The 26,026-nt window shown below is 32.4% G+C and overlaps 2 protein-coding genes across 2 annotated transcripts in view; one reads left to right on the top strand and one right to left on the bottom strand.

The window, feature by feature from the left end:
- Window positions 1–26,026, top strand: part of LOC107442993 (uncharacterized) — a gene marked incomplete in the record, with an annotated part of 108,149 nt that overhangs the window by 48,246 nt on the left and 33,877 nt on the right. The window contains 2 exon segments of the mRNA XM_043054556.2: window positions 1,693–1,793; window positions 4,218–4,307. Coding sequence (XP_042910490.2) covers window positions 1,693–1,793; window positions 4,218–4,307 — 191 coding nt within the window.
- LOC107442995 (tektin-1-like) lies at window positions 5,501–22,635 on the bottom strand. Its single transcript, XM_016056719.3, has 3 exons — window positions 21,670–22,635; window positions 19,632–19,849; window positions 5,501–5,836 (listed from the first exon to the last, which is right to left on the bottom strand). The coding sequence occupies exons 1-3, from the start codon at window positions 22,435–22,437 to the stop codon at window positions 5,575–5,577; spliced, it is 1,248 nt and encodes a 415-aa protein (XP_015912205.1). The 5' UTR covers window positions 22,438–22,635; the 3' UTR covers window positions 5,501–5,574.

Here is a 26,026-nt window from a genome sequence, read left to right as displayed (position 1 = left end):
AACAATATAAATTATTTCCAAAGGAACTAGACTAATACAATTCCAACCTGGCGAGTAGCGACTTATAAACAAGACACTTCGTTTGATGCTTTTTCTTGTTGCTAGAAATCAGGTTCGCAGAAAATGCTGTTTACTAGTTAAATTTAGTAGGAATAACACGATCTGTGACGTAGGCTATAGTATACCCAATTACGAAATCTATTCTCGTTGATTTTACGTGCTTGTGCTCACCTGACATAAAGAAAATTACGCGAATTATAATTAAATATTAAAGTATATGTAATTTACTTTCCTAAAAGAATAGAGCTATAAGATAGAAAATATCACTCTTGTTATCTTCAAGATATTTGAAAACTGAATCATTTATAGCAAAATTTAAAACAATGGCTAACTTTTAATCAATCAGAAAATTCCATTTCGATTGTCGCTGATACCGCTGGAACGGTTTGTCGCAGAATTTTCTAATGTCGACAGAAACCTTCCTCGTGCTTTGAATTATCTGTATGCCTAAGGCTCCTATACCAGGGATGGCGAACCAATGGCACGCGTGCCATTTATGGCACCCGACACAATATTTTGGGCACGCCACCGATCACATTTGTTATTACACTATGAATTGTTATTACTCAAATGCTATTACACTATGAAGCATATGTAACAATTAAATTAAAATTCACAAAAAACACGCAAAATAATAAACAATTATTAATGAAAAAATTAACAATGAATGCTAAAATTAACTGGAAGCAATTAATAACCATAAAAAACAAGCTAACAATAAGTAACTAGCAAAAAAAATCAACAGTCCTGCTTAAACTAACACCTTACAGCCTAATATAAGTTATTTGTCATTTAATCTGCAACAACAGAAGTCACACTGATGTTGATTTAAGTTGAATTACGCGTATAGCTGAGACAGTACAAAAAAATTTTTTTCAATGTAAATAAAGAGTTTTGAGTTGATAGTATTTAGTATTAATTTTTTCCCAATAATCACGAAGTCAAAATTATTTGACGGCACGTCTATGACCTCATCAAACAATTTTTTAGAAAAAATGGCACGTTGGTGTATAAAGGTTCGCCACCCCTGTCCTATACTATCAGTCTAATTCAGGGGCTCTATGTATGCCAAGTTTCATAGCTTTCTGTCGAATAGTTTAAGAGTCTATGAAGGACAAACAGACAGGCAAACACACATTCATTTTTATATATATATATATAGATTTGTTTTCGGGAGGAGTGATTTTCACTCGAGAAACTGTTACATCGACTACGCATCCAGAAATAGTTGTTGTTCAATTCCAGATAACGACTTGTCTCTTGCATCACTCTGATGAAACCTCATATAATTGCGAAAGTTCGTTGAAACGTTTTTCACTTAATGTGACAATACTCGTTGGGAAAAACCTTTGCAGATATGATGTCATCACACTTGTCTGCATAGCAATATAAGACGCGTAAATAAGTACGAGTACAAAATTGTACTTTTTGTTTATGACACGCTTCTAAAGTATTAGTCTGATTGATCTCATTCAATTCAGCATAACTTTGCATTGCTTGTAACGACCCCATCGTACTGACGTCTCTTTTATTTACATGAGAATTGCGCTTCTTCAATAACATCGATATTGATATAAATTATTCATTGGTATTTAAGTCACCATAATTAGAGTGATTTCTTTCTTTTTCCAGTACAATCTCTGAGTGAACTTCTAAAACAAGAAATCACTTTGAATTTAGATAAAGAAGAGAATTCATTGTGCAATGCTATTCGAAGAAAGTTCACTCTACAGGTTAATTATTTTATTTACTTTTAAGTACACCAAAAACGGTGGCTTTACACCAAAGTGGTTTAGTGGGACCGAGAACCAAGCATTGTTCATGGTTTAATCAAAAATATTTTTTTACACTTCTTACAAGGGAAGTACAGTGCGAGAAATAAAAACACTTACAATAACTTTTGATCTAATGATCGGATTATTACTTTCTGGGACTCAATCTTAATGGTTTGAGGGGGTGACCTCAAATATGCTAATTAATAAGTGAAAACGATGTTTTAAGTTACGAAATCACACACAAAACCGTACTTTCTCTGAATAAACATATCTTTTTTTACAACGGATTCAAATTTCTGAACCTCAAAAATACAGAGAAAGGCCGCAATCTGGAAAATAGAGTCCCCCATAATTCGGTCAGGAGAGCGGTCAAAAATTTGAACCCCTTTATATGTTAAATTTATTTTTTGCGTATTTCGCCATACCATAATTTTGAAGTATGTTATTTTGAAAGGTCGAATAGTTCCTGAGAAATTAAATTTTAAAAATACAGCTTCTTTAAAATTCGTTTTCTCAGGAACCATCCGACTGATTTCGTTCAGACTTTGCCTTTTAAAATGACATTCTTTAAAATTATGTAAAAAAATTTTATATTTCACAATTCAAAATTTTTTCGACGCTCATTAAATAAAACAATACAAAATAATAAATATTCACTAAAAGTTTATGGAATCATGTTTGGATAAATGAATTTTACAGTTGCTTGCAAAAAGTTTTCAATTCGCTTAAAAAGTTTTCGATGCATGGCGAAATACTCAAAAAATAAAATTAACATTGAGGAGTCGAAGCTTTGGACGGCTAAGGGGACTATATTTTCCAAATTGTGGCTACCCCCTTTATTTTGGGGGTTAGAAATCGGAATCCGTTGGGAAAAAAAAGTTTATTCAGAGAAAGTGCGGTTTTGCGTCTGATTTCGTAACTAAAAATATAATTTTCACTTATTAATTAGCATATTTGAAGTCACCCCTTTGAGCCGTTAAGATTGAGTCCTGGAACGTTAAGATCCGATCATTAGATCAAAAGTTATTCAGGGTGGTTCACTTTTTATTTTGCACTTTGTCCGTATTTGTGAGCTCTGTCCGTATTTGTGAGCTCTGTCTGTATTTTTTAAATAGTTACTAAATGAGTATTGTTTGTACTTAAAGTAAAAAGAAAGAAAAGGAAAACCAACACATTTTCAGCATTAAGAAAGGATCAGGAATACTTAGAACAATGCTATTCGGTTTCTGTCATTTTTTAATCTTAATTAACTGTAACTTAGATGGAACACATCTAGATTGCCCAGTCCTATGTAAATTTGAGTTTCAATTCAATGTTATGTGTTTTCTCGTTAATGACACCTTTTTTAAATTTAGTGACACTAAAATTTATAATCAGAGTGAGTATTTACAGTTTCAGGTTTACAATAAAAAGTCATTAATTTAAGCTACATACATATACTGATTTTTAAAACAAAATTAGTTTGCAAATAAAACATACGCAGATTGAAAACGCATTCGAGCTAAGGTAAATAGATCGAAAGCGGATAGAAATTATACATTATAAAATTATATAGTAATCTTGTAATTAAAATATAATTATCTTTATAACACAATTAAAAACATACATGTTTAGCCCTATTTCTGTTTTGCGTGGAATGTTCAGGATAGCGCTAGGTGAAAACAAACTTCCATTGTATCACGCTCGATTTGAAAACAATAAATCAATGTTTTCTGGCAGTTTCCAAGTGTACGACATTATTGGCGAAAGTGGCTCAGGGGATAGAGCGTTCGTCTCCCAATGAGTTAACCAGGTTCGAATCCCAGCGATGGCTAGTCGATACGAATTCCACACCCGGCTATCACGAACCTCAGTGTTGAAGTAAAATGTCCTCTGTGGTAGACGGACTATGGGTTAGAGTCCCCTTGCCATCAGACTGACCGTGGTAGATTTCCGTGTATTTCCTTTCCATGTAGCGCAAATGCTGGTTAGTTCCATCAAAATGTCCTCCACAAAGGCAAATTTCTCCCAACACTTGATCACGGAGTTTCCTTGTCTTCTGGATTGAGTTTGGAATGACAAGGTCTCGGAATAGAACATTAGTAGTCGTAAACCCAAAATTGGTTCGGCCGCTTCGATAATAAAATAAGATAAAAATAATGACGAAAATATTTCATAGATGAAGCAAGTTATCTTGGTGTGAGCTTTCTTATTTATTGGAATTTAACTACTCCCTTTATGATCGCTCGGTTTGGTATGAACTTCAAAAAAAATGCAATTTTTAGAGTCTTTCAATAAATAAAAAAATTTCAGATTACAGCATAGTTTTTAAGATATCTTTCATTCACAAATTATAATCTATGGCAAATATTAAATAATTGACTTTTTTTTCACTCCTTTTAGATTATGAAAGAAATGTGCGATGCAAATTTTTCTGTGTGCAAAGATAATTTGCATTTGGTTGCTCTCGCAGGAAGTTCCCCGGCTGAGGAGGTAAGACGAAGTCATATACTATATTATTAGTGTTGTATTCCCCTTAATAACAGGGTAAAACGCATCTAGAATTTCTGAATCTATTGGCTACAAAAGAATAATTAATTTAAAAATTTCAGAAAATCAGTGTGTTTCTTCATTAAAAAGTATTTTCTTTAACCATAATGAACATATTTTGACGGTTAAAAGTGGATTACGATGTGTTTACAAGTTGGTATAATTTTCCAAAAAAAAAAAAAAAAAAATTCGATAGAATTTGTAATAAATCATAAAATGTTTAATTGTTTAATTTGCAAGCAACTCAGTAAAAAAGTATGTTTCAATTAAATAATGAAATTTTAAAACTATGTAATGCGTTTCGTACATTTCAACAAAAATAATGATAATTAAAAAAAAGACTGAGCTAATGTGTTACAAAGAAAATAATATCATTGAAAAAGTTTTTTTCTCCAGATATTCTCAAATTCAAGTATGTTTTCCCCCCACACAGAAACATAATTTTAAAACAGTATTAAAAGGAAGGTTCTTGACAGCATTTCACGACAAAAAAAATTTTTTCCTCCTGGAAGCCTTAACGTCACATTTTTTTTTAAAGAAATTAAACTTAGTTTTATATGTAGATAGGTACATAGAACACGCATTTCCTTATTCTGCGTTCGAGAAATAAATATCCACAAGTTTAATTTCAAAATTTTAAACGAAATTGACAAATGGCCTGATTTTAAACAAAATTCTCAACTCATCATGCTGGTCGAAATACACCGTCACATTTTTTTCTTAATATGCTGTGCCCATCATCATGAACTCTTTTTGTAACATACGAAAGAAGAGGTTTCTGAATATTTAGTCATTGGTGGTTTATTTACGGTTAATATTAATTTCATGACAAAAATAAGTAAATAAATAAATTTTAGAATTTCTATTTAATGTGTGCTTGAAGAGTAAAAGATTTAAATATCTTTATTATTCAATTCTAGCTTTTTAAATAAGTAAATAATTCGCAGATGATAGCACCAATGAATGAGTTGATGTGTTAAAGCTTTTTTTCACAATGAATGAAAATCTTAATCACATATTACGAAAAGAAAGAACGGCATTATAAGGAAAATAATTGCTGAATTTTAAAATGAAATTTCTTACTTTCAAGATATTAATTCGGGTCTTTCAAAATGAAGTAAATAACAAGAAAGGTAACACTTGAAGCATAATTTTTTTAACCTGAAAAGAAAAAAACAGTGATTCCACCAGAAGTGCAATTTAAAGAGAGTCAATGCTTGATGTGAGTGATGTTTGCGAAGGTGTTTATGCAGTGTTCGTTGTCTATGTACTGGGTGTTCTTCTTCACTTCGACCTCCTTCTGAAGAGCGAGTCTCGTCTGTTCCAGTTTCCTCAGCATTTCTTTCGCCTGACCACTCTGCCCCCTCAGTTGATGGACAGAGAGGCTGAGCTGCCTCACTTCCTCTTCCAATTCTGCGTCCACATCGTCATGGCAGAGCTCTGATCGTGGTCTCCGTCTTCTTCCCTCCATCCTGACAACAACAACAACAACAACACATTATTCTGCAGGTCCTTTTTTTTCAAAATGCTATGAACATAAAGAAATTTATTTCGAATTTTTGGGCAATACAAATATCAACGGGTTTAAGTAAAGGGGAAATAGTTTTTAAGGATGTGTGAAATTTATTTAATGCATTCTGGAATAGGAAACCGAACTGTCAACTTTCAGTCCACGTAATCTAGCAAATGCTTGTTTAGGGTAGAGTTCCTCATATCTAACTTTTGTTTGAGAGTTACGAGAATATTGTTCGAAACATTGAGGTTGCTGTAGAGAAAGATAGTGGAATGGTTTCCACACTTGGCGATGCTTCTTTCCAATCTCACTTTTTTTCTTCTATGTTGGAAACTTTTAGCATAATTTCGGTTTTTTTTAATGTTATGCGATGTTTGCGTTAAAGATATGTTAATAATAAGACAATAATGAAAAGTAATTTAATTAAAAGAGCAAACGATTCATAACTTTACAAAAATAATATTAGTAAAAGTGTTTTTTTTTTATTATTTTCATGAATCTATTTTTCTTCACTTCAATGTTTTTAACTTTATATAAATACCTTTTTTACAACATTTTTATTAAAGTAATGAAATCTTGCCATCTTTGAGATGGAATTTCGGATAAATGTCTATGGATTCGTGCCGCCAAATTTTCTTTTCCGACTCTCAATACAGCCGATCTCAATACAAGATTCGATGAATTACAGGTGGTTACCATCATCAGAATTTGTCATGATATAACTGTAAAAGAGAATTTGTCGCCAAATCAAAATTTTCTGACCGGAATAAAACTAGCTAGAGCACTCAAATTTCAACTACAAACATAGTTTTTGTGAAATTTCTGCCTAAGGAAATTTAACACTTGTCAAATTTCCTACCACTATCTGACTCACTAGAGAGCTTACATTATGAAGATATCTCCATGTTTGACAACAATGCAAGTTTTAATCATTTCATGGTCTCTACAATCAGAATTTATCACTATATTATCGAAAATTAATCACTGCACTGGTATAAATTTCTATTATTTTTCAAAAAACTAGAATATTTAAAGAGTCGAAAATGAGTGAGAAATTAAATAGTCAGTATTTCTCGACAACTAATCCAAACAAGAATGTATCGACATAAAATTAATTCAAGAAATTTTTTGTCGATCGAAATGTTTACCATTTTCCGATTAGTTAGAGTGCTATAATTATAAATAGAGCTCTGTACTGGATAACATCTCAAGTTTTATTCATTTCCTGGACATTTAAGGCATAGCCTTACTATAACTAAACAGAATTTATCGACAAACCAAATTTTGACAGCGTTCCAACTATAAACTGTGTAAGATGGTTGTTGCTCATTTTTTGGCCTCTACAGACATAATTTATGTAATCAAATGAAATTTATCATTTATTTCATTATTACAGAGTGCACATTTATCATTATTACAGAGTGCACACGCTTCAACTCTGTTTATGATGTCAATTGGTTCTGCATCGATTCGTCGAGCACGATTTCTCTCGAACACCGATTTATCGTGAGCACAACTAGTCGCAAAGGCCGAATTCGTCACGGTAGCATATTTCCATGGGTTCTGATGACAGGGCACAATTCGCCGTGGTTGTAACTCGTTGTAACGATAATGCATCGCAGGCATCACTCGTCGTAGGGAAAATTCGTTAGTAAAATGGGGGTGATTTGAGGGGTATAGAATTGAATTTCTTCGAAATAGGCAAGTGCGACACTATTTCTGATGTATTTTTTACGCTCAATTGAATAAAGGCAATGACGAGATGATCGGACTAATAATTTATAAGTTATATGGGTTTAATGAACAAAAAGTACAAATTTGTATTTGTACCAATTTACGCATCTGGTATTGCTATATAAACACGAGAGGTATTGTTTCTTATGTAGTGTTTTAGGTTGACTTTAATGAGACTATGTAAAGGCTAATGGAGTGAATTCTTTGAAAATGAAAAGCACTTTATGAATAAAAAAATAATGCTATTAAACAGCTAGAGGCTATCTGACACTTTTTCTGATGTATAAGGAATTTCTTCATAATAAGTATTATGCATTATTACTGGACTCAGAAACAGTTGCTCAAATAACATTGTCTTGTTTGAGGCCGACCTCCAGCCTTTAGGTCTCAGAAGAAATTCTCTCCTAACTAAATACTTTAATAAGCTCTCTAGCCTTGGACACCAAAATAGAGCAGCAGATTATCTACAAAGGTGGAGCAGCAACCAAAGACTAATGAAGAATAGCCCATTTAGCCAGGTCGTAGTTAACAACGTTCTTGCTGGAAATGTTGAGGATAGCCTTAATAAACAATTTATAGACCCAACTGAAGGACTTCCTGGTGTTTATTTCCATCAACACCTTTCCTCACAAGTTAACAAGAAATTGGATCACAAATACTATGCCCAAACACTCAATACTGGTGTACACAGACGGAAGCAAGACGGACACATCATCATCTGGCTGCGGTGTCTGCACTAAATCAATTAATTACACCTTTAACTTCACCAAAAGGAATCCTGATTACTGCTCAGTTTTTAGAAGTGAACTCATTGCTATTGATACTGCCCTGGATTCTCTTCTAACACTACAGGATCACAATAATATCTGGATACTCTCTGACAGTCTCAGTTCCATACAGTACTTATCGCATTGGAGGAAGGTGAGAGACAAAACAGGAGCTTCAATCCTGCACAAACTTAAAATCCTCTCACGACTGCGTGAAGTCCACCTCCAGTGGATCCCTTCTCACGTTGGGGTTCTGGGTAATGATATCGCCGACACTCTGGCTAAGGAGGGGACAGAATAAACTTTGATGAGTCCAAATTCACTCACCTTCATGTAACTGGCATCGAAAAAGAAAAGCGAAGACAATGTTTCCTGGCTTGTACCCCCTAAACATCATTGGTACCAGAGCACCCATCCAGGAGGTGCACTCAACATTCGGTGCAACCGCAAGGATCAGACGGAGCTTACCAGGCTTACCAGCTGCCACCTTAAGTCTCTTTCTTTCGAGGGTAGTGTTAAAGTCTTCCCAAACTGCCCCAGGTGCCACAACATGCAGGCTTCTCCCCAACATATCCTGGACTGTCTTGGACTGGACAAGAGGGACATTCTAGAAAACCCACTTTTGGTGGCCGACTTCCTTCGGATCATGAATTTATGGACATTGTTTAGCCCTGCTAATTTTGGGGATTAGGAAGAAGAAGAAGAGATATTATACTTTTTATACGGGAAGAAAACCTAGCAACTTTTGAAATAATAGTCCTTTCGATTTGTGCTTCTTTTTATTTGATTAAGCGAGCAAAATACATAAGGAACAATACCTCACTTGCCTCTATAGCAACATGAGATGCTTATATAAATGCAAGCATAAGGCTGTACTTTTTGTACATAAAACTCTTATTACTTCTTATGTATTTTTCTTATTAATTTCCGCTTTTATCTCAATCATATCAGCATGAAAATTACATCGAAAAGTATACTTTTACATGATCAGATAACTCATACATAGAAATGCAAAAAGTGTATCTTAACTACATATCAAAAAAAGTATTTTTTTTTTATATACATAGCAACCTTTTTAAAGTTTGAACTATTCGTTCGATTGACTTTAGTGCAATCTCATTCGCTTAAACGTGAAAAAATAGACAGAAAATAATGCCCCATTTTTTAAGATAGCAATATCAGTTTCAATATCAATATCAAATTTGTACTTTTTCTAAATAACTTCTTAACTATTCGTCAGTTAATCTCCAGACTGGTTTTATTCAATTTATTGTTAAAAAAATACGTCGAAAACAATGAAAAAAGTAAAATTAACAGTAAGAAGTTCGAGTGTTACACTATTTGGACCACATTTTTGTGGCTATATTTGAGTTGCAAATGAGAATCTGCCTTTAAAATTATGACGTATCTGTTATGAATGAATTCTAATTGTAAGCAGTTGAAAATAACGGAGCCTGTGGTGAATAAAAGTGCTTTTATCTTAATGTTTTGTCTTCGTAAATCGATTCATTTCATCAAAACTAACAGAAATTGCACCAGCAACGAAATGTATAGGTTCCACAGTGCCCATGACAAAATGGATGCTAGCAAAATTTAATGCCAATCGAAAAGTTGAAAACATAAACGAGCACAAAATGTTTCGACTCATTCATTTCGTGTTCATCACAATCGATAATCAGCCTTTAATTTCCTTCGAAAAATGATATGGTAAAATTGTTTTCTCTTTTTTTTTGTTTACTGGGAAAAGGTAAATTCTAAATTTTAATTTAATTTCATTATAATGAGTCATTTTATTACATGCTCATCTTTAAATTAATATTTGTGGATTAAATTCACGAGTTAAGAGAACAAAAATAGTACCAACATTTTATTTTTGTTTATAATGCTGGTTATTAAAAATACAGTAAAAAAATATTTATTTGGATCTTAAAGTGATATCATTTATCAGTAATTGTATATTATATAGTATAATAGTATATTATGTATTATTTATAGCATGTAGAAGATTCATCATCATTTTGACTACTTAGGTTGTGATAATAGAAAGCTAACTATTCCCTTATAAAAATAATTATATTGTATATGTGACACTGAATTTCATTTTTTTAATTTTTACCCTTTCCCTCTTTGCGGCGACCGTCTTGACAAAAAATAAGGTGTTTTTAAGGTTGACAGATGTAAAAAATACCCCTGAAGTAGAAAATGAGGTTATGCTTTGCATCTCAAGTAACCTCATTAACAAACCTCAGTTTCAACCTCATTTGCACCTCACAATACAAACTTCATATATAAGTATTCATATATAACTTCATAAATAATTTCCCTTTGGACTGGGAGAAATTATTCACACCTCAAATTTGCTTGAAGTGTATAAAAAAAATAATCCGTACACCTAATCCGTAAAAATAATCCGTACCGGTTTAGTTGTTTTCACACTAATTTGACCAGTCAAAAAATAAAAATCTGCTAAAAAAAATTGAAGAAATAGGTTTTTTTAAGAACATTCAGTTTGAGGAAGAATATAGTATAAATACTGAGGCACTCTTACATTCCCATCAGGACTAGCACAACGATATACCAAATTTAATTATCTTCATGCTTCTCTCGCGCCGACCGAAGCCCTTTCATCGCCAAAGATGGCATCATAAACGGTCCATATTTTTGATCCTGACGCTCCAATCCAGGGAATGAGCGATCACCGCTACGAAAGTTTATACCAAGTCCTTCAACATGAATTCGTTGCTGTCTGAGATTTTTCACGCCAAGCAGCTTCCATAATTGTTTCTTCAACCAGAAGCTCCTCAATCAGAAAAAAATGATCATTGAAATAGAGTCTGCGTTCAATTGAAAGTATCCTGCCTGTCCTTCCCTCCTCTTCATCTCCTGTACATCACCCCTCTTCAAAATTTATTGTTGTCAACTGAACACTTTTTTCGAATAGTCATTTATTATTCTAGACTGATGTTTTTCTCTCTTCTAGAATATTCTTCTGCGTCATTGGAACAGGCTGTATTTGTTTTATCTTTCTCTGTTGAACAATTTCAAAGTATAAGTTATTGTGAAATCCTTCAACATGAGTTCACTGCTGTCTGAGATTTTTCACGCCAAGCAGCTTCCAAAAGTTGTATTTGTTTCATCTTTCTCTGCTGATTTGCAAAAAAAAAATTTCTTGAACAATTTTAATGTATAAGTAATTGTGAAATCCTATGAATGGAGTCTGATTTTCTTGCAATCAGTGAAAAGAACTGGAGATCAAGGATAAATCAGAAGATCGTTGTGGAGAAATCTTCTGCGGAAGACATTAGACTGTCTAGCCAACTACGATGATGATTGGGGACAACAATGCCATTTTATACCATTTTTGATCAACGTACCCCGAACCCTAATTAGTATGAGGTAGAGCCCCTGAATTAGACAGGCCGACTTATTTTGGAGCAAAAGCTTTTTCCCCAATAATGAAGAGCTACAAGATTTGGCAAGTTATCGCTACAAATGACGTTAACCTCAACTATAGGATAATCAGTTAAGAAAAGCGTGTATCGATTAACACTGTTTTTCGGAAACTTTTTTTTTATGCTTATACAAATTCACTGCAAATTTTATTACCAATTTAAGGTTTTAAATAAAATATTGTGCATATGCTATATGCCAATTATATAAAAAAATTAATTTTTATAAACGATTTCAAAGTAAATTTGATACTAAATTTCATATTTCAATTAGATCTAGGTTTTTTAAATTTCTTTTCACTTTTTTTTTACCAAAATTGAAATGGAAAAAAACCATGTTATGACCTGGAATATTTTTAAGTACTGTATTTTTAAGTATCGCATGAGAAATTTAAGTATAATCAAAATAATTAAATTTCTCATGCAATAATCTAAATGTAAATGGCTTATAAACATTAGAAGCAATACATTTTGTTTCAAAATCAAGAATTGATTAAAAACTAGTGTTTTTAATTGAGACATTGAATTTTCTTTCAAACATTTAAGGACAAGACGAATTAAGATTTTTAGGCATTTTTATTATATAAATCGGATTAGTAGAATAAATAGAAACTAAAGTTTTATGGGGAAGAGAAGAAACGACGCAAGATAAATTTTTAAATAATTTATTTAAATGAACATCTTCTATCAAATCAGATTTTCATAACATTTATTTAAATAAGTAATACATAAATGAGGAATACAATTTTAAATATATATACAGGGTGATTCTAAAAACATGGGCAAAACTTCAGGAAGTGATAGTACACATCCAAGCAAACAATTTTTATCAAAGAATGCATGGTCGAAAACAAAACGCAAAACCGCTAGAGGGCGTCAAAGTTTATGTTCTTATATGAGGCAAAAACACACAAAGAACGATGAAGTTAAGTTACAAAAGCAAATTTAATGGCATGTGATTACAATAAGTGTTCAAAACAGTGGCCGGCAACGGCTATGCACGTTGTACAAAGGCGAAGAAAAGATAGGCGAACATTCTGAAACACACTAAGCATATCACGAACTTTCCCTGCAGCGGCCGAAAGCTAAGCGACAAGTAAAGCAGCGCAGTAACTCGCTACAGGAATGGAGTTTTCACGTTAGCATCAAACAAACTTCCAAATGAGCCAGCACCTTTGCGTTTTGTTTTCGACCATGCATTCTTTGATAAAAATTGTTTACTTGGGTGTGCACTATCACTTCCTAAAATTTTGCCCATCTTTTTAGAATCACCCTGTATATATATAAATATATATATTGAAAAATTCCTCTTTTATTCTTCATATGCCATCCAACCACTTCTATGTCTTACAGAGATGCCAACTTGCTCCGGACAGCGGATAAATATTTTCGAGTGGTAGTCTTTTAATGTATGATTCTTAGTAGTTTAGTAAAATCGATTTATAGGATTTTTATTTACCACTGCTACTAAATAATTCAAAGGCTTATGTAATCCGCTTCTTTGTTGCAGCTGAGCGGTGTGGAGCTTTTTCAAAAGTTGACGTAGTTTGCATTCTTAAAGAATTTACCGGGAAGATCAAGAGCCATTACAACTTGCCAACATTTGTATTCGAGTATGGTTTTCGCAGTGGTAGTAAAATGAAAATTGATTTACCAAAAGGAATTTAAGCACATGTTTCTATATTCTTTTACACTTAAATGTCTGGTTACTTTATTTGCATGCAGTAGTGGTCAAAATTATTAACAATTAAATTTATAAATTGAAGAAGTAGACTAAAACAAATTTTACTTCTACTTTAAAGATAAAAATGAAATTATATGTAAAANTCCATCACCGATGTATATATATATATATATGGAGAGGAGTTAGCAAATTTATACTTGCACTAGATTCAAGCTTATCTAAAAGTGATCCAGATTTGGGACAGCCTACTCCTTTCAGTCTTTTTTGAGGAATTTTACGGAATTTTGAACATTGAAACCTGTTGGAATAGCATCAGATCTTAATTTATTGTGACCATCTTTTCTGTTTATTTCTAGTTTATATTCTTCAAAATGAACCTGCAAAAATAGTTAGAATACGTTTTTTTTATTTTTATACTTAAATTAAATCGCATTAAAAAAATTACAGTTTGCAATTTCTAAATATACTCTCATGAAATTTAACACAGAAACTAATTATTTTAGCAATTTAACACAAGAATTTCAGAGAAAAAACAAACATTAGTAGATCCAAAAATATATGAAAGATCACATATTAAACAGATTTCTTATGATAAATGTAAACAAATCGTTTAAACTTTAGGCAATATATTACCATAAATAACTAAAAAACAAACTTAAATTAGACAAGATTAAGAAAGTAACTACTTGATCTTAGTGAAATAAAATGAAATATAATAAAAAGCAGGTAAATATTTGTTTTTTACATAAAGAAATGCTTAAAAGTGAATGCAAAACTTGGCGATTCTGAAATAAGTTTGACGAATACTTATTCAGCCAATCTCTTGCCTTTATTTATTAGTTTCTATGCACATAAACACTTAAAAGTGTTAAATAAATCAATAATTGTTGTTTGAAAGTCATATTTTAAATAAATATATACTTAATAAATGCAATTTTCAATGAAAATCCCTATATTTGGTACATAGCTAAAACTGTATAATTCAAGCAACCCTGCAAGTTATTCGCTTATTTTTAAAAAAAAAATAGACGAAAACAAACATTTAAAAACAAATTCTAACAACTTAATATCGTTTATATACTACATACTAGCTGACCCGGCTAACGTTGTTTTGCCATATGAATTATTTCTAGAGTATGAAAATATATCTTATTTATTGTAAATGTGTGCGTATGTGGTATATGAGTGGAAGAGGCATGGAGCGCTGTGAACGATGACGGAATGTGAAAATAACAACACACCAAATAATAATTTTTTTAATTTATTGTAACTTCTCTTTATGAATTATATATACAACGAGTTCTGAAATTATTAGTCGACAATATTAATCTCTTAGTGCAATGGAGTGTACAATATTTTTTGTCATTCCATCTTTAGCTAACACAAATAAACTGAATGGTTTGCCCACTCGAGAGCATGCCACGTATAATTGTCTGTGTGAAAAACATGGTGTGCTCAAATCTGAGACACAAACAGACATTGTTTGGCCTTGTTATTGTAAATGCCAATCTAATGTGGAACTGAATGCGTTTAAATTGAATTGGCACATCTGTGGGTATAATAGGGATTCGTGGAAGTAATATACTTTCATCCCGGAATTTGTCATTTAAAATAATGACTTCGATGACGTTGTTCATTAATTTTTAACGACTAATCGCGTGCCGTTGCACTGCGTTTTGGGTTCAAATTACGAAGCAAAATAACCGGAGATCCAACTTTGAGTACTAAATTATGCGGTGATATGCCAGGTAAATCCAATGAGTTTAAAAACTCTGTTGGAAAATTTGCAGCTTCAATGGGATCGCAAACTGCATCAACGGATTTATATGTCACCAAGTTACCTGGCAATAACTGTTTTATCTACAGATTCAATTCGTTTATGTCTATATTTTTTGCTGCTAAGATCGCCCTTTCTGCCAGCCACTCATAATGAATGTATTGCGTGTGTACGTCGGGAAATATTAGGCTAATAAGAGCATCCTTGTGAATCAATGATTGTGCAGAAATCGTTCGGTAATTTTAGGCATCCAGTCTCATCCTTAGTAACTTTTCCATCACCGATGTCTGACAATTGTTTTGAGAATGTTTCAGCAGATGGATCCTGAAGCATTTGGACTCGCATATTTACTTTTAGTTGAACTTTTTCAGCATTACGCCACAGTGCAGATGATTTCAAGCAAGCATTGATCTCATCAGCGTACATTGAATGCGGAATGACGGGAAGTGTTTGTCTGAAATCACCTGAAAGGAGTAACAGGGTGCCGTCAAATAATTTGTCATTGTTTTTTTATATCTTTCAATGTCCTGTTCAACGCCTCAAGCGAATGTTTGTGTGCCATAGTGCATTCATCCCAGATGATAATTTTACAGTGTTTCAACACTGTGGCCATAGACAAAATATTTTTTATGTTGCACACTGCATCTGGGTTGTTTTGAATATTTAGTGGCAGCTTAAATACTGAATGAGCTGTTCTGTCTCCATCCAATAAAGTTGTCGCAATGCCAGATGATGCAACGCCAACGCGATGCCATTATTTGATCGTATTTCACCGAAAATTAGTGAAATAATTAACGTTTTGCCAGTTCCACCTGATGCATAAGGAAAAAAAATCCACCTTGTCCTGCCGAAACTGCGAGCATAATGCGGGCATAAATGTTCCTTTGTTCCTCATTCATTAGTGGAACATTGCGAGTAACAATCGCTGCCATTTCTATCGTATTGTATTGAAGTTCACGATTTATGTCAATGTTTAATAAATCAGATGCACTTCGATTTGGCGAAGGCATACCGAAATGACTGAGTGGTAAGTTGGCAATAATAATTCAAAGATCCTCAATAGCAATCAGTGCTTCATTTTACATAGCATCGCTGAATGCTCTCGTTAGATCGTTGCAACGTGTGCGATGTTGATACCGTATATCATCAGTCATCGAATCTTTGTGATTATCCCATAACGTATCTATATGGGCCGGGAAACATGTAGTTAATACTATAGCAAATAGTTGACGATTTTGCTTTGCAGTACAGTTCAATGCTGCTTCAGCAAGCATACATTCCCACTGGTTGTCGTCTTCCAGCAAGCCGAGTGCAAAGCATGCATCTTTATACGTTGGATACTGATGTCCATTGACTTTACGTATATCTTGAAATGACAATGAGCCGGTGACATTAACCAACAACAGTGGAAAATAAAAGCACCCAGTCTGCCTTGGATTGACTGTAAATAGTCTCCCCAAGGCGTTTGATTTGAATAAACCGGGACATACATCAACCGGTGTGCTTTGCTTGCGGGGTGTCCATTTTTTTGAACCCATGTGAAATAGGGTGGTACTTCTGAGTAGAGTAATGTCCGTGCAAAGGTACCAAAAGAATCCGTACAATTACCTAATTCAAAGAATTTGGCGAGTGTAGTTTTTGGTGGATTTATAGCTCGGTCAATCACTGTCTCGTTCGTGAAATATACGCTCTGACAGTTTTCAAGATGAATGGCTAAATGAATAACTGTTGGATCCCGTTCATGAATTGGGAAACCAAAGATACGCCAAACAGCTTCATTGGAGCTGATGTACTGGCCTACTTGGTACGGCGTTATTTCGTCGTTGTTATTCACTGGAAGAGCAGTCACATTGGTATTTTCAACTCGAAATACCGCTATATCACTGCCTTTATTCACATACTTTTAAATATATTTGATGCTCTTCTTTTAAGGGCGTGCATACGAGTTTAATATGACTTGTTGCAACGTGCGTGAATATTATTTTTGATTTATTATGTTTATATGTCTAGTTTGGATCCAAATACGATTAAATAAAGATATATTTAAAATACACGCTAAATCTGTCCAAAAAAATGAAAAAAAAAATAGTTATAAACCTATTCTCAGACCTACTGAATATACATATAAAGTTTCATCAAAATCGATCATGCCGTTTCGGAGGAGTTCAAACACTAAAACTATGACAAGAGATTTTTATATATATAGATATAAGTAAATAAATCTAATAAATTATAAATAAATTAGTATTTACCTAACATAAGCGAGCTCCATTTCCAGGCTGCCTGTTGTATCTTCGGCAATTTATAATCCATTTCTTTGTTCTTTTCACATTTGAAGGAAATCTGAACATACGAAAGCCTTTTTTTTTACTATTTGTGCAATTTACTGCCGCACAACCTTCCATATCAATAATTTTAGGTATCCAAATAGTCTTCAAACCCTCATGCTAATACTAACATCACGTTAATTTGCGAACTTGCTTTCCAACATAGTTGATAGTTCAGCTCTCATATTATAGGAGCCTTAGTATGAAGTGATTAACCAGTTTTTTTTTCGAACGAGACATAATTTTCATTGATTAATAAACCTTTTCCATTGAGATGGTAAAATTTTATTCACAAAAATCAATGTTTAGTAATCAATAGTTTAAAATCAATGTAAATCAATAGTCATAGCAATTTTTCTATTTTCTATCAAAAAAAAATTTAGTCTACTGACAACTAATTCATTAATAATTAAAAAAAAAAATTTCCAAATCATTTCTTAGTTTATTACCCTCAATTATCATAGCTGCTATATATTTTTTAATCTAGTAATTTAGCGAAATTTTAATATGGCACAGTATATTAAATAGAACTGTATTGAGAAGTTTTGTAGCTTGTTCCACCTTTTTCTGTCTGTTGTTTTGTTTGCTCTTCGTTTCGACTGTTTTTTTATTCTTTGTGCTTGCATCTCGAACTTTTTTCTAATGCTAGATTTAAGAGAAGGCAAGCCAGCCCATCGCTTTGTCTCAGATTGTTTGTGATAGTTATATAGTTTCTGATAAGTTGCTTTATTCATAATTTAGTCCACATTACTCTTAAAAAAACTAATTTAACAATCTTTCTGAGATATATATTAAGACTAAAATAGATAATACTCCATTTAAACTATGATTCTTTAGAAAAGAAACATTTTGATGTAACGTCTTTCTTGTAAGTGAAAGGACTTTGTCATGAAAGCAAATGCTATAAACTGTTTTGTGCACTAAACTAAAAATATTCAAATCAAAATTACTAGAAAGAAGCTCAACAACAGATAAAGAAGGACGTGAAAAAATATTTATAAGAAAGTAAAAGATCTCAATCCAGATCTATATTTCAATCAAGACAAGAAAAATAACATTAAATCTCATTCAAATAATTGAAACTCATAAAAATTATTTGCTAAGATTCATGTTTCAACTGAGTTTGCTAAATCAAGACGTTCTTCCATCTCAAATTTTTTCTCCGTGATATGCTTTCACAGCTGAAGTTTCCATTAAGACGCCTCTAAAGTAGTAGTATTTCAAGTTTTAATAATAATAAAAGGTGATCGTTACTTAAAAGGAATTATCATGAGAAAATATCGTATTTTAAGGAGGGAAAAAATCCAAGAAACCCATATTGATAAGGGTATAGAAATGCTTATCAAATTAATTGTTTTAATAAAAAACTCGAATTCAGAACTTATCTCCTTCAATGGCAAGGCCAAGGAAATCTATAGCGTCATTTTGAAAAAAAAATTGGCACTTATTTAAAGCTCATTTGTTTGTATACAGAATAGCGAGTAGTTAATGCAGTACACAAACCTAGAATTTTGATGAGAAAATGGATTTTAAAAAAAAGCATGTTAGGAGATAGTGTGTTCAGTTTTCTGTCAGGCATCTATTCCAGTAACTTATTCGGTGCCAAAGAAAATGAAGTAGTCTGAAATAGAAATTATAAAAGCGCTGAATCACAGCTTTCATTGCGGATCCAAGTTATAGACTAAAAGTACTTCATTGAAAGCACTTATGAACTAAGCATATATTTTCCCAAAATATAATTCAAAAAAGGATCCTATAAATAGATTTGTCAGACTCCTGAGCCATTATTTTTTTTAAACCCTTTTTCTTAGAATTTGATAAATCTAAGCAAATGCAAGCTCAAAGCTGTGTTTTTCTCCCCTTTACATTGCCATCAACTGTGAAAAGCAGACTTCAATTTTTTGAGATATTTGTAGCATATTTAAGAACGCTAATATACCACACAAAATAGCTCTTAAATCCTATGAAATGCACAATACGAGACATAGTAAAATGAGATGGTTAGCAGTCTTATACCTGCTGGAGGCAAGTTCCATAGAAGGGATCTTCCTGTCCATGGACTGCTCTAACTTGCGAAGGGTGTCTTCCACCTCCAGAACTTGCTTCTGGATTCGAGAGAGTCGCTCTTCCAGATTCTTCTGAGCTGTTGCTGTCTCTCGGATGCGATCTCCCAGGGAGTTGAGCACTCTGAGACGCTGCTTAGTCAGCCCCACATATGTCCTCTCCAGCATCTCCTGTGAACAATACAAAATACAACTATTATTTGCACAAAATCTTGGAGATACCGATTCATTACACTTATAACAGTGCAATACATCCACTATAAATTGTCTGAATTTAAGAGTAATTTAAGCAGCAAGAATTTCATACGTAGCTCAGTTTTTCATTTCTTATATGCGAATTAGCAAGTGCTTTACCATTTTGTTTGAAGATAGCTGCTATTTGTAACAAAAATTCTTTTGATAAGTCAAGATGTTTAAAAAATAGCCTTACGGGTTCTTAATTTTTTAACAGTTATCCTAGATAAACTTATTAGGAGGGGCAGATTTCCAATCCATTTTTTGGAAGCTAAAATTTTATTATTAATTTTTAAAAAATGCGTTGATTCAAAAAGAGTTATTTTTCTCGTTCGATTAATTCAACAGTTAATTAATTCTTGCTTCCTTTTTCCCCCGTCCGTTTTATCTTCATTCGTTCTCTGTCTACCAAGAATCATTCATAGTCGGTTATCATAGCGATACAAATCTATAGCATAGATTTAAGACAAATAAATGTTATGAATAACTAAGTGTTTAATAAATTCATTGATCAAACACACAACAAAAAATGGAAAGAAAAAAAAACAGCTTTAATAGAATGTAATAGTTTGTCAGTGTGACGAAGAAAAAAGTATAAAATGACTAAAGTTATTCATTAATGCTGCCTAAAAGTTATGATTAAAGTCAAACACATAATAAAGCAAACCAACAATGAAAAAAATTTTTAGATCAAATAATTTGAATGTAGATGCTAACTTAACGGTTTTGGAGTCATCCCTGAAATATGTTGATTAATTTTTTCTGACAGTAATCTAAGTCAAGCGTACTATTTTAAAACAAATATAGTTTGGGTGGATTTCGATGATGAGATTTTAAAATATATCTATCTAAAATTTTACATCATTCTAAAATGCGACTGAGTTCAACTCGGTAACGATTTACTATATCAGAAGAATCTTTTTTCAGAGCCTGGTTATTTTATGTAACCTTTTCGCAGAAAATTCAGGCCTTATGAAAACCTTACGGAACTGCAAATACATAAGGAAGATTTTCAAAATAAGCAATGTATGCTAATGAATTCTACCAAAACAATGATAAATAAAATGGTGTATGTTGTAGCATTTTTAATCAATTACAAAATTGACTTGCATACTCTCTTTTAAGAATCATAATTCGAGCTGTTAGTGTCGCACCATTAAATATGTAGCCATTTAAATTTAAAAACAAATAAAAAGTTCTAAAAAGTATATTTATAAATATTTTATTTATTTTCAAACTTCAGAGGATTGTTTTGACAAATGTTTGCTTGAATATTTTCTGTTTTTTTTCCCTTGATAATAATAAAAATTATCGCCACTTTCGAAGCAATCGGATAGATTGACGCGTTGTTTATTTTGAATTAAACTTTTCATTAATTTTTTGGAAGGAATTTGTTTGTCCACCACGTGACACTTGTCTTTAGCGAAAACAGGTGTCTCTATTCGGATGGCCACGTTTGGTATTCTTATTTTCACAAAATTAAATTCGAATTAATTAGTGACAAATTTCATGTACTGAGGCAAATTTTTAATTTCAATGTCTCCTCTCTATCCAATTAAGTGGTGTATTATTACGACAAAAAATAGACTTATCAAAAGCTGTAAGTTATCATCGTTTTCATGTCAAATAATTTGTTTCCACTAAATAATATCTCTAATTCATTTAAATAGTATCGACTGTACAATATCAATTTTATATATTTCTAAAGTGCATTCATTTATTCAAGTAAGTAAATAAAAAATAAAATGTTACATTACCTCTACTCTCGGGTAGATAGTCCTTGAATTTTTAACTGCTTGCTCTGCTTTTTCTATGTTGTGGCGCGTATTACGCTCCCATTCGGCCATTGTTACCGCCGACTTTTCTGGATTCATAAGATGGGGATCGAATTTGAAATCTTTGGTGATAGTGTTTTCTGGTCTGCAGCTGGATGCGTGTGCGTCGATCTCAAGAGCGGCCTGCTTATCCGCCACATCGCGCAACAGCCTCTGCTTGGCGGCCCTGTCGCTGATCATCTGGTCTTCAATCTCCTGAATGGTCTTCTCGAAGACCCCGACCACTTCTTCCAAGTAGAGTAGATATTTCTGGATCTCTTGTTGTGGTTTATCCTGCACCATGTCCGTCCCAAGCCTCTTGTCACGCTCCATCGTCGTCTTTTTGCACGCCAATATTGGATCCCTGCAAGCATCTGACGCCTGTGTCAATCTCAGCTTCAAGTGTGCCAACTTGTCCAGAGCCTCCTGCAGCTTGGCGCAGCATCTGTTTCCTTCTTGTCGCCAGTGATCAACATCTGCTATGCGCTCGTCGAACTTTCTCTCCACTTGCGTTTTTTGTTTTTCTGTCCTCTCACTCGTCTCTCGGCAGAGTCTTTGACTTTCGGCAACGACAGCTTCCGACTTGGTACAATCTCCGTCCGCCAAGTTGTATTGAAACAGATTATTGAATTTCCAGTCATGATCCGAATGCTGAAGGAACTTGGAATGAGGAAATCCCGGAGTGCGAAATCTTGAAAAGCTGGCAGACATTCCTTTTATTAATATATTTCGAACCGAAAAACTTTAAAAATATGAATTGGAATTGCAAGGTTTCGTTGTTGGACTGATTGAAGAGATCCGTTTAAATTAGAAGTAAGTTGAAAACAGTGTGCGCATGCGTGATGTTCCAGATTAGTTTTAATTTCGGTTGCTAAGGTGAGAGGAACTGTTCCGTTGCTATGATGTTTGAGAGAGGTGATATCAATACAAAAGAAATGAAAAGTATCGATTTTCTTCAACAGCTTCGTATATATTCTTCAAGACGGAAATATAATAAAAGATTAGTTGCTGCTTCTTTTTTTTTAAGAGTTTAATTTAAATTCAATGTTTCATCATTTTAAAATACAGTGAGTGGAAGCAAAATGGGTCGATTTTATAAGATAAGACATTATGGCTTGCCCGAAGAAGTAAAAAGATATCTTCTTCGACTGTTGGGCACTATAACTAAAAAGCATTTTTGTTTTATTTTATCGACAACCACTGTAATAATTTAAGTGTTTCTCTCACCAAAAAATATTTTTATATATTTTTTACATTTTAAGTTGATTGATGTTCGATTCCATTTAATCTAGCTTAAAGTCGACCGAATGAAAAATATTAATTATAAAATAATATTAACTTAAAAGAATTAAACTGATGTTGAAAGATGTAAAATTAAAAATGCTTGAATTTTAAAACCATGCAAAAAAAAAGCACAAGAGTGAGCGGTATTATATAATCTGATCAAAAAGTGTTATAAACTAAATGAAAAATTTCTAATTCCTTATAACATCCGGTTTAAATTCAACTGCCACATTTGTGTAATTCTAATCCCTTGAATTTCTCTGTCTGTTCAATTGATAAGTCTTGTCGTTTGTATAGTATTTTAAAGTCGACTTTTTCTTTTTTAATTTGTAAAAGACGGCATAAATTAGCAGATACTTGAATTGCTTCCAATTTTTATTCGTAACATTAGTTTGTTATCCGAGCATTAGTAGTATTTTAGCAAATCACAAAAGTCCGTTCTTATTTTGATAGTTTTAGGGCATTTTTGAATACTTATTTACACGTTTTGTGTAAGTTCTGATATCATTATTCTAAACTTTAAAACTGAATAAACCCAATTTCTGTATTTTTAGCCTTTTCCCTACCTTTGACTTTTCATGTAAACACCCCAAATTTTGTGCTATTATAAAATTGAATTGTTTGTAGAAGTTTATTGTTTTTTTCTTATGTTACAGATTTCTACAGCAATGTAGTTAATTTTTTTAAAAACTTGCCACTGTAATAATTGGCACTAAAATTCAATATAGCACAAAACAATCGAATATCAGCAACTTCTATATAAACTCCACTCTGTGGCGATCGATTCAGAGAAGAGATGGGGTCACGCAGTTACCAATAGCAATAAGACGCTTTTTAATCATATACTGTTTAATATAAATTTCAGTTGCAGGCAGAATCGTTACTGTGAGCGTTAAATTAATTTGTTTTAATTAATAATTGGTAATCTGTATCAGTACTATTTTTAAATCATGTGCTGAATATAATTGTCTCAACAGAGAAGGAAATCCGAAGAAAAATGGAAAACTTTTCCGTCTAAAAAAATATAAAAGAAAAATTCCGTATAAGTATCGACTAGTAAGTTTTCTCTAGACTACATTCATTTGTTTTACACAACATCCACATTGGTTTTCATAGCATTCACATTGATTGCTTGGAGAGTTCCAAACACATATCAATTCAGTTTTAAGAAAGTTAATTTTCACTGGAGAAATATTTCAATAAATTCAAATTGCATGTATAATTACGTATTAGTTTCAAACTATACAGCTTTTTAGATCACTTATGGTATCAATTATTGAAACTGAAATGAGAGACTATTTAATTGGGTTGTTTCTGTTTTTTCAGAATATTAAACCAAAACAAGATTTTCAATTTTATGTGGCGATTGTTATGATGATTTTAAAGCATGGGTTTTACAATTAGTTTAAAAATATGGTGTTATGCAAACAAACTCATAACCTTAAAATTAAATTGTATCCTGAATCATTTTCGTTACTTAGGACAAATTTAAGTTATGCTTTATATTAACTTATTTAGGTTGCTGAAAAGGCTTTTGTATTCGTAGCGAATAAAGAATAATATGGTTAATATTTACTTTTAAATGAAAGTTAAGAAAACGATTTTTTTTCGAATGAAGGATTTTCTAATTCAATGGAAAATCAATTTATAAATTAAGAGTTGCATAAATCTAGCCAAATCACGCACTCTGTAAAAAGTGTTACAATTTGAGCTTATAATAGCCTTCCTAAATTTTATTTTCGAATCAAACAGGTAAAGTGGTTTATTTACATAGTAATACTTTTATTAAATATTTTTGTGCATTATAAATTTAATAAATATTATTATGTAATAAAAATAATTTTTATATAGAGTAATTACACATTTATATTTAAAGTGTTGAATTTTAAATAGTGTTGATTAATTTAATATATTATATTACTATTATTTATAATTGTACTATTTAGTTTTACTTGTGATAAATTTATCTGGAAAACATTTTTAAATAATGATAAGTAGGTACTACATATTTATATTTAAATATGACGAAATTTTTTTTTTGTTGAATCTGTATGATTTACATAAATATTTGTATATTTTAATATTGTATAGGGTTTATTTATCTAGAATACATTTTGAATTATTATTTGCTCGAGTGTATTCAAAACAACCAAATTGCTTTGGAAGATTTTGGGTATAGAATGAATTTTCTTGAAAACTTCTGATATTATAGTTTTATTTTTCTTACATTTTATAACACGCTTTTGGTTTATACCAGTGGTTCCCAACCTTTTGTGGACCATCGCCCCCCTCTTAGGGTTGGCTGACACATATCGCCCCTTTCTCTTTTTGCTCAAAAAATCATTCATTGTTGCTTGTGAGCAACCAAACACTGAAAATATGCTATGTTATTTGGTTTTAATTTAAATTGTAATGCAAATAAGGAGGCACATTTATCCTGTCATTTTTATTAATTAAAAAAAGTTGTGCATCTTTTTCTTTTCAAAAAGAAATGATATTTAAAACGGAATAATCAAAGCAAAAGTACATTTTTTTAAATTCATATCTTAATGTAATCAAGAATTGAGAGAGATTTGAGAAAATTTGAGAAAAAAAATGAAGAGGGAGAAAGTAAATTTTTACCACTTCAATGACTGCCCTGTGCTTGGTGTATTTCAAGTTAAAGCTTGGATGTCAGGTTTTATGCTCGTCAGATTTAAACGCGGGTATCCTTTGAAGTAAATGTCCAACCTATCTCTTTGCTTTGTGAGCAGCTGGAAGATAGAACTAAATCCTCTCTCCACTAAATATTTATGTTGACGGGAACGAGATGAGAAGCGGCTCAGTTTGTTTCCACAATTGTGAAAAAGTGCCCATAACCTATATCCAAGCTAACTCGTAACCGCATTTTTTAAAGACAACTTTTGCCTCACAGTCATACTTCAAATCTAAAATCTCAGTCTACAAAGAGGAAGTGAGCTTATCCACAACTTCAAAAGAGAAAGGATCGAATATCCAATCTGGAATTGATTTAAAA

The sequence above is a fragment of the Parasteatoda tepidariorum genome, chromosome 6 (assembly GCF_043381705.1).
Source record: "Parasteatoda tepidariorum isolate YZ-2023 chromosome 6, CAS_Ptep_4.0, whole genome shotgun sequence".
NCBI lineage: Eukaryota > Metazoa > Arthropoda > Arachnida > Araneae > Theridiidae > Parasteatoda > Parasteatoda tepidariorum.
Note: the sequence above shows the minus strand (reverse complement) of the source record. Positions and strands in the feature narration are given on the sequence as shown.

Coding starts and splice junctions, on each gene's coding strand:
- LOC107442995 (XM_016056719.3), bottom strand. CDS start 22,437: ATGTCTGCCAGCTTTTCAAGATTTCGCACTCCGGGATTTCCTCATTCC. Junction 19,850..21,669: donor CTATCTACCCGAGAGTAGAG/GTAATGTAACAT, acceptor TATTGTTCACAG/GAGATGCTGGAGAGGACATA. Junction 5,837..19,631: donor ATGGAACTTGCCTCCAGCAG/GTATAAGACTGC, acceptor TGTTGTTGTCAG/GATGGAGGGAAGAAGACGGA.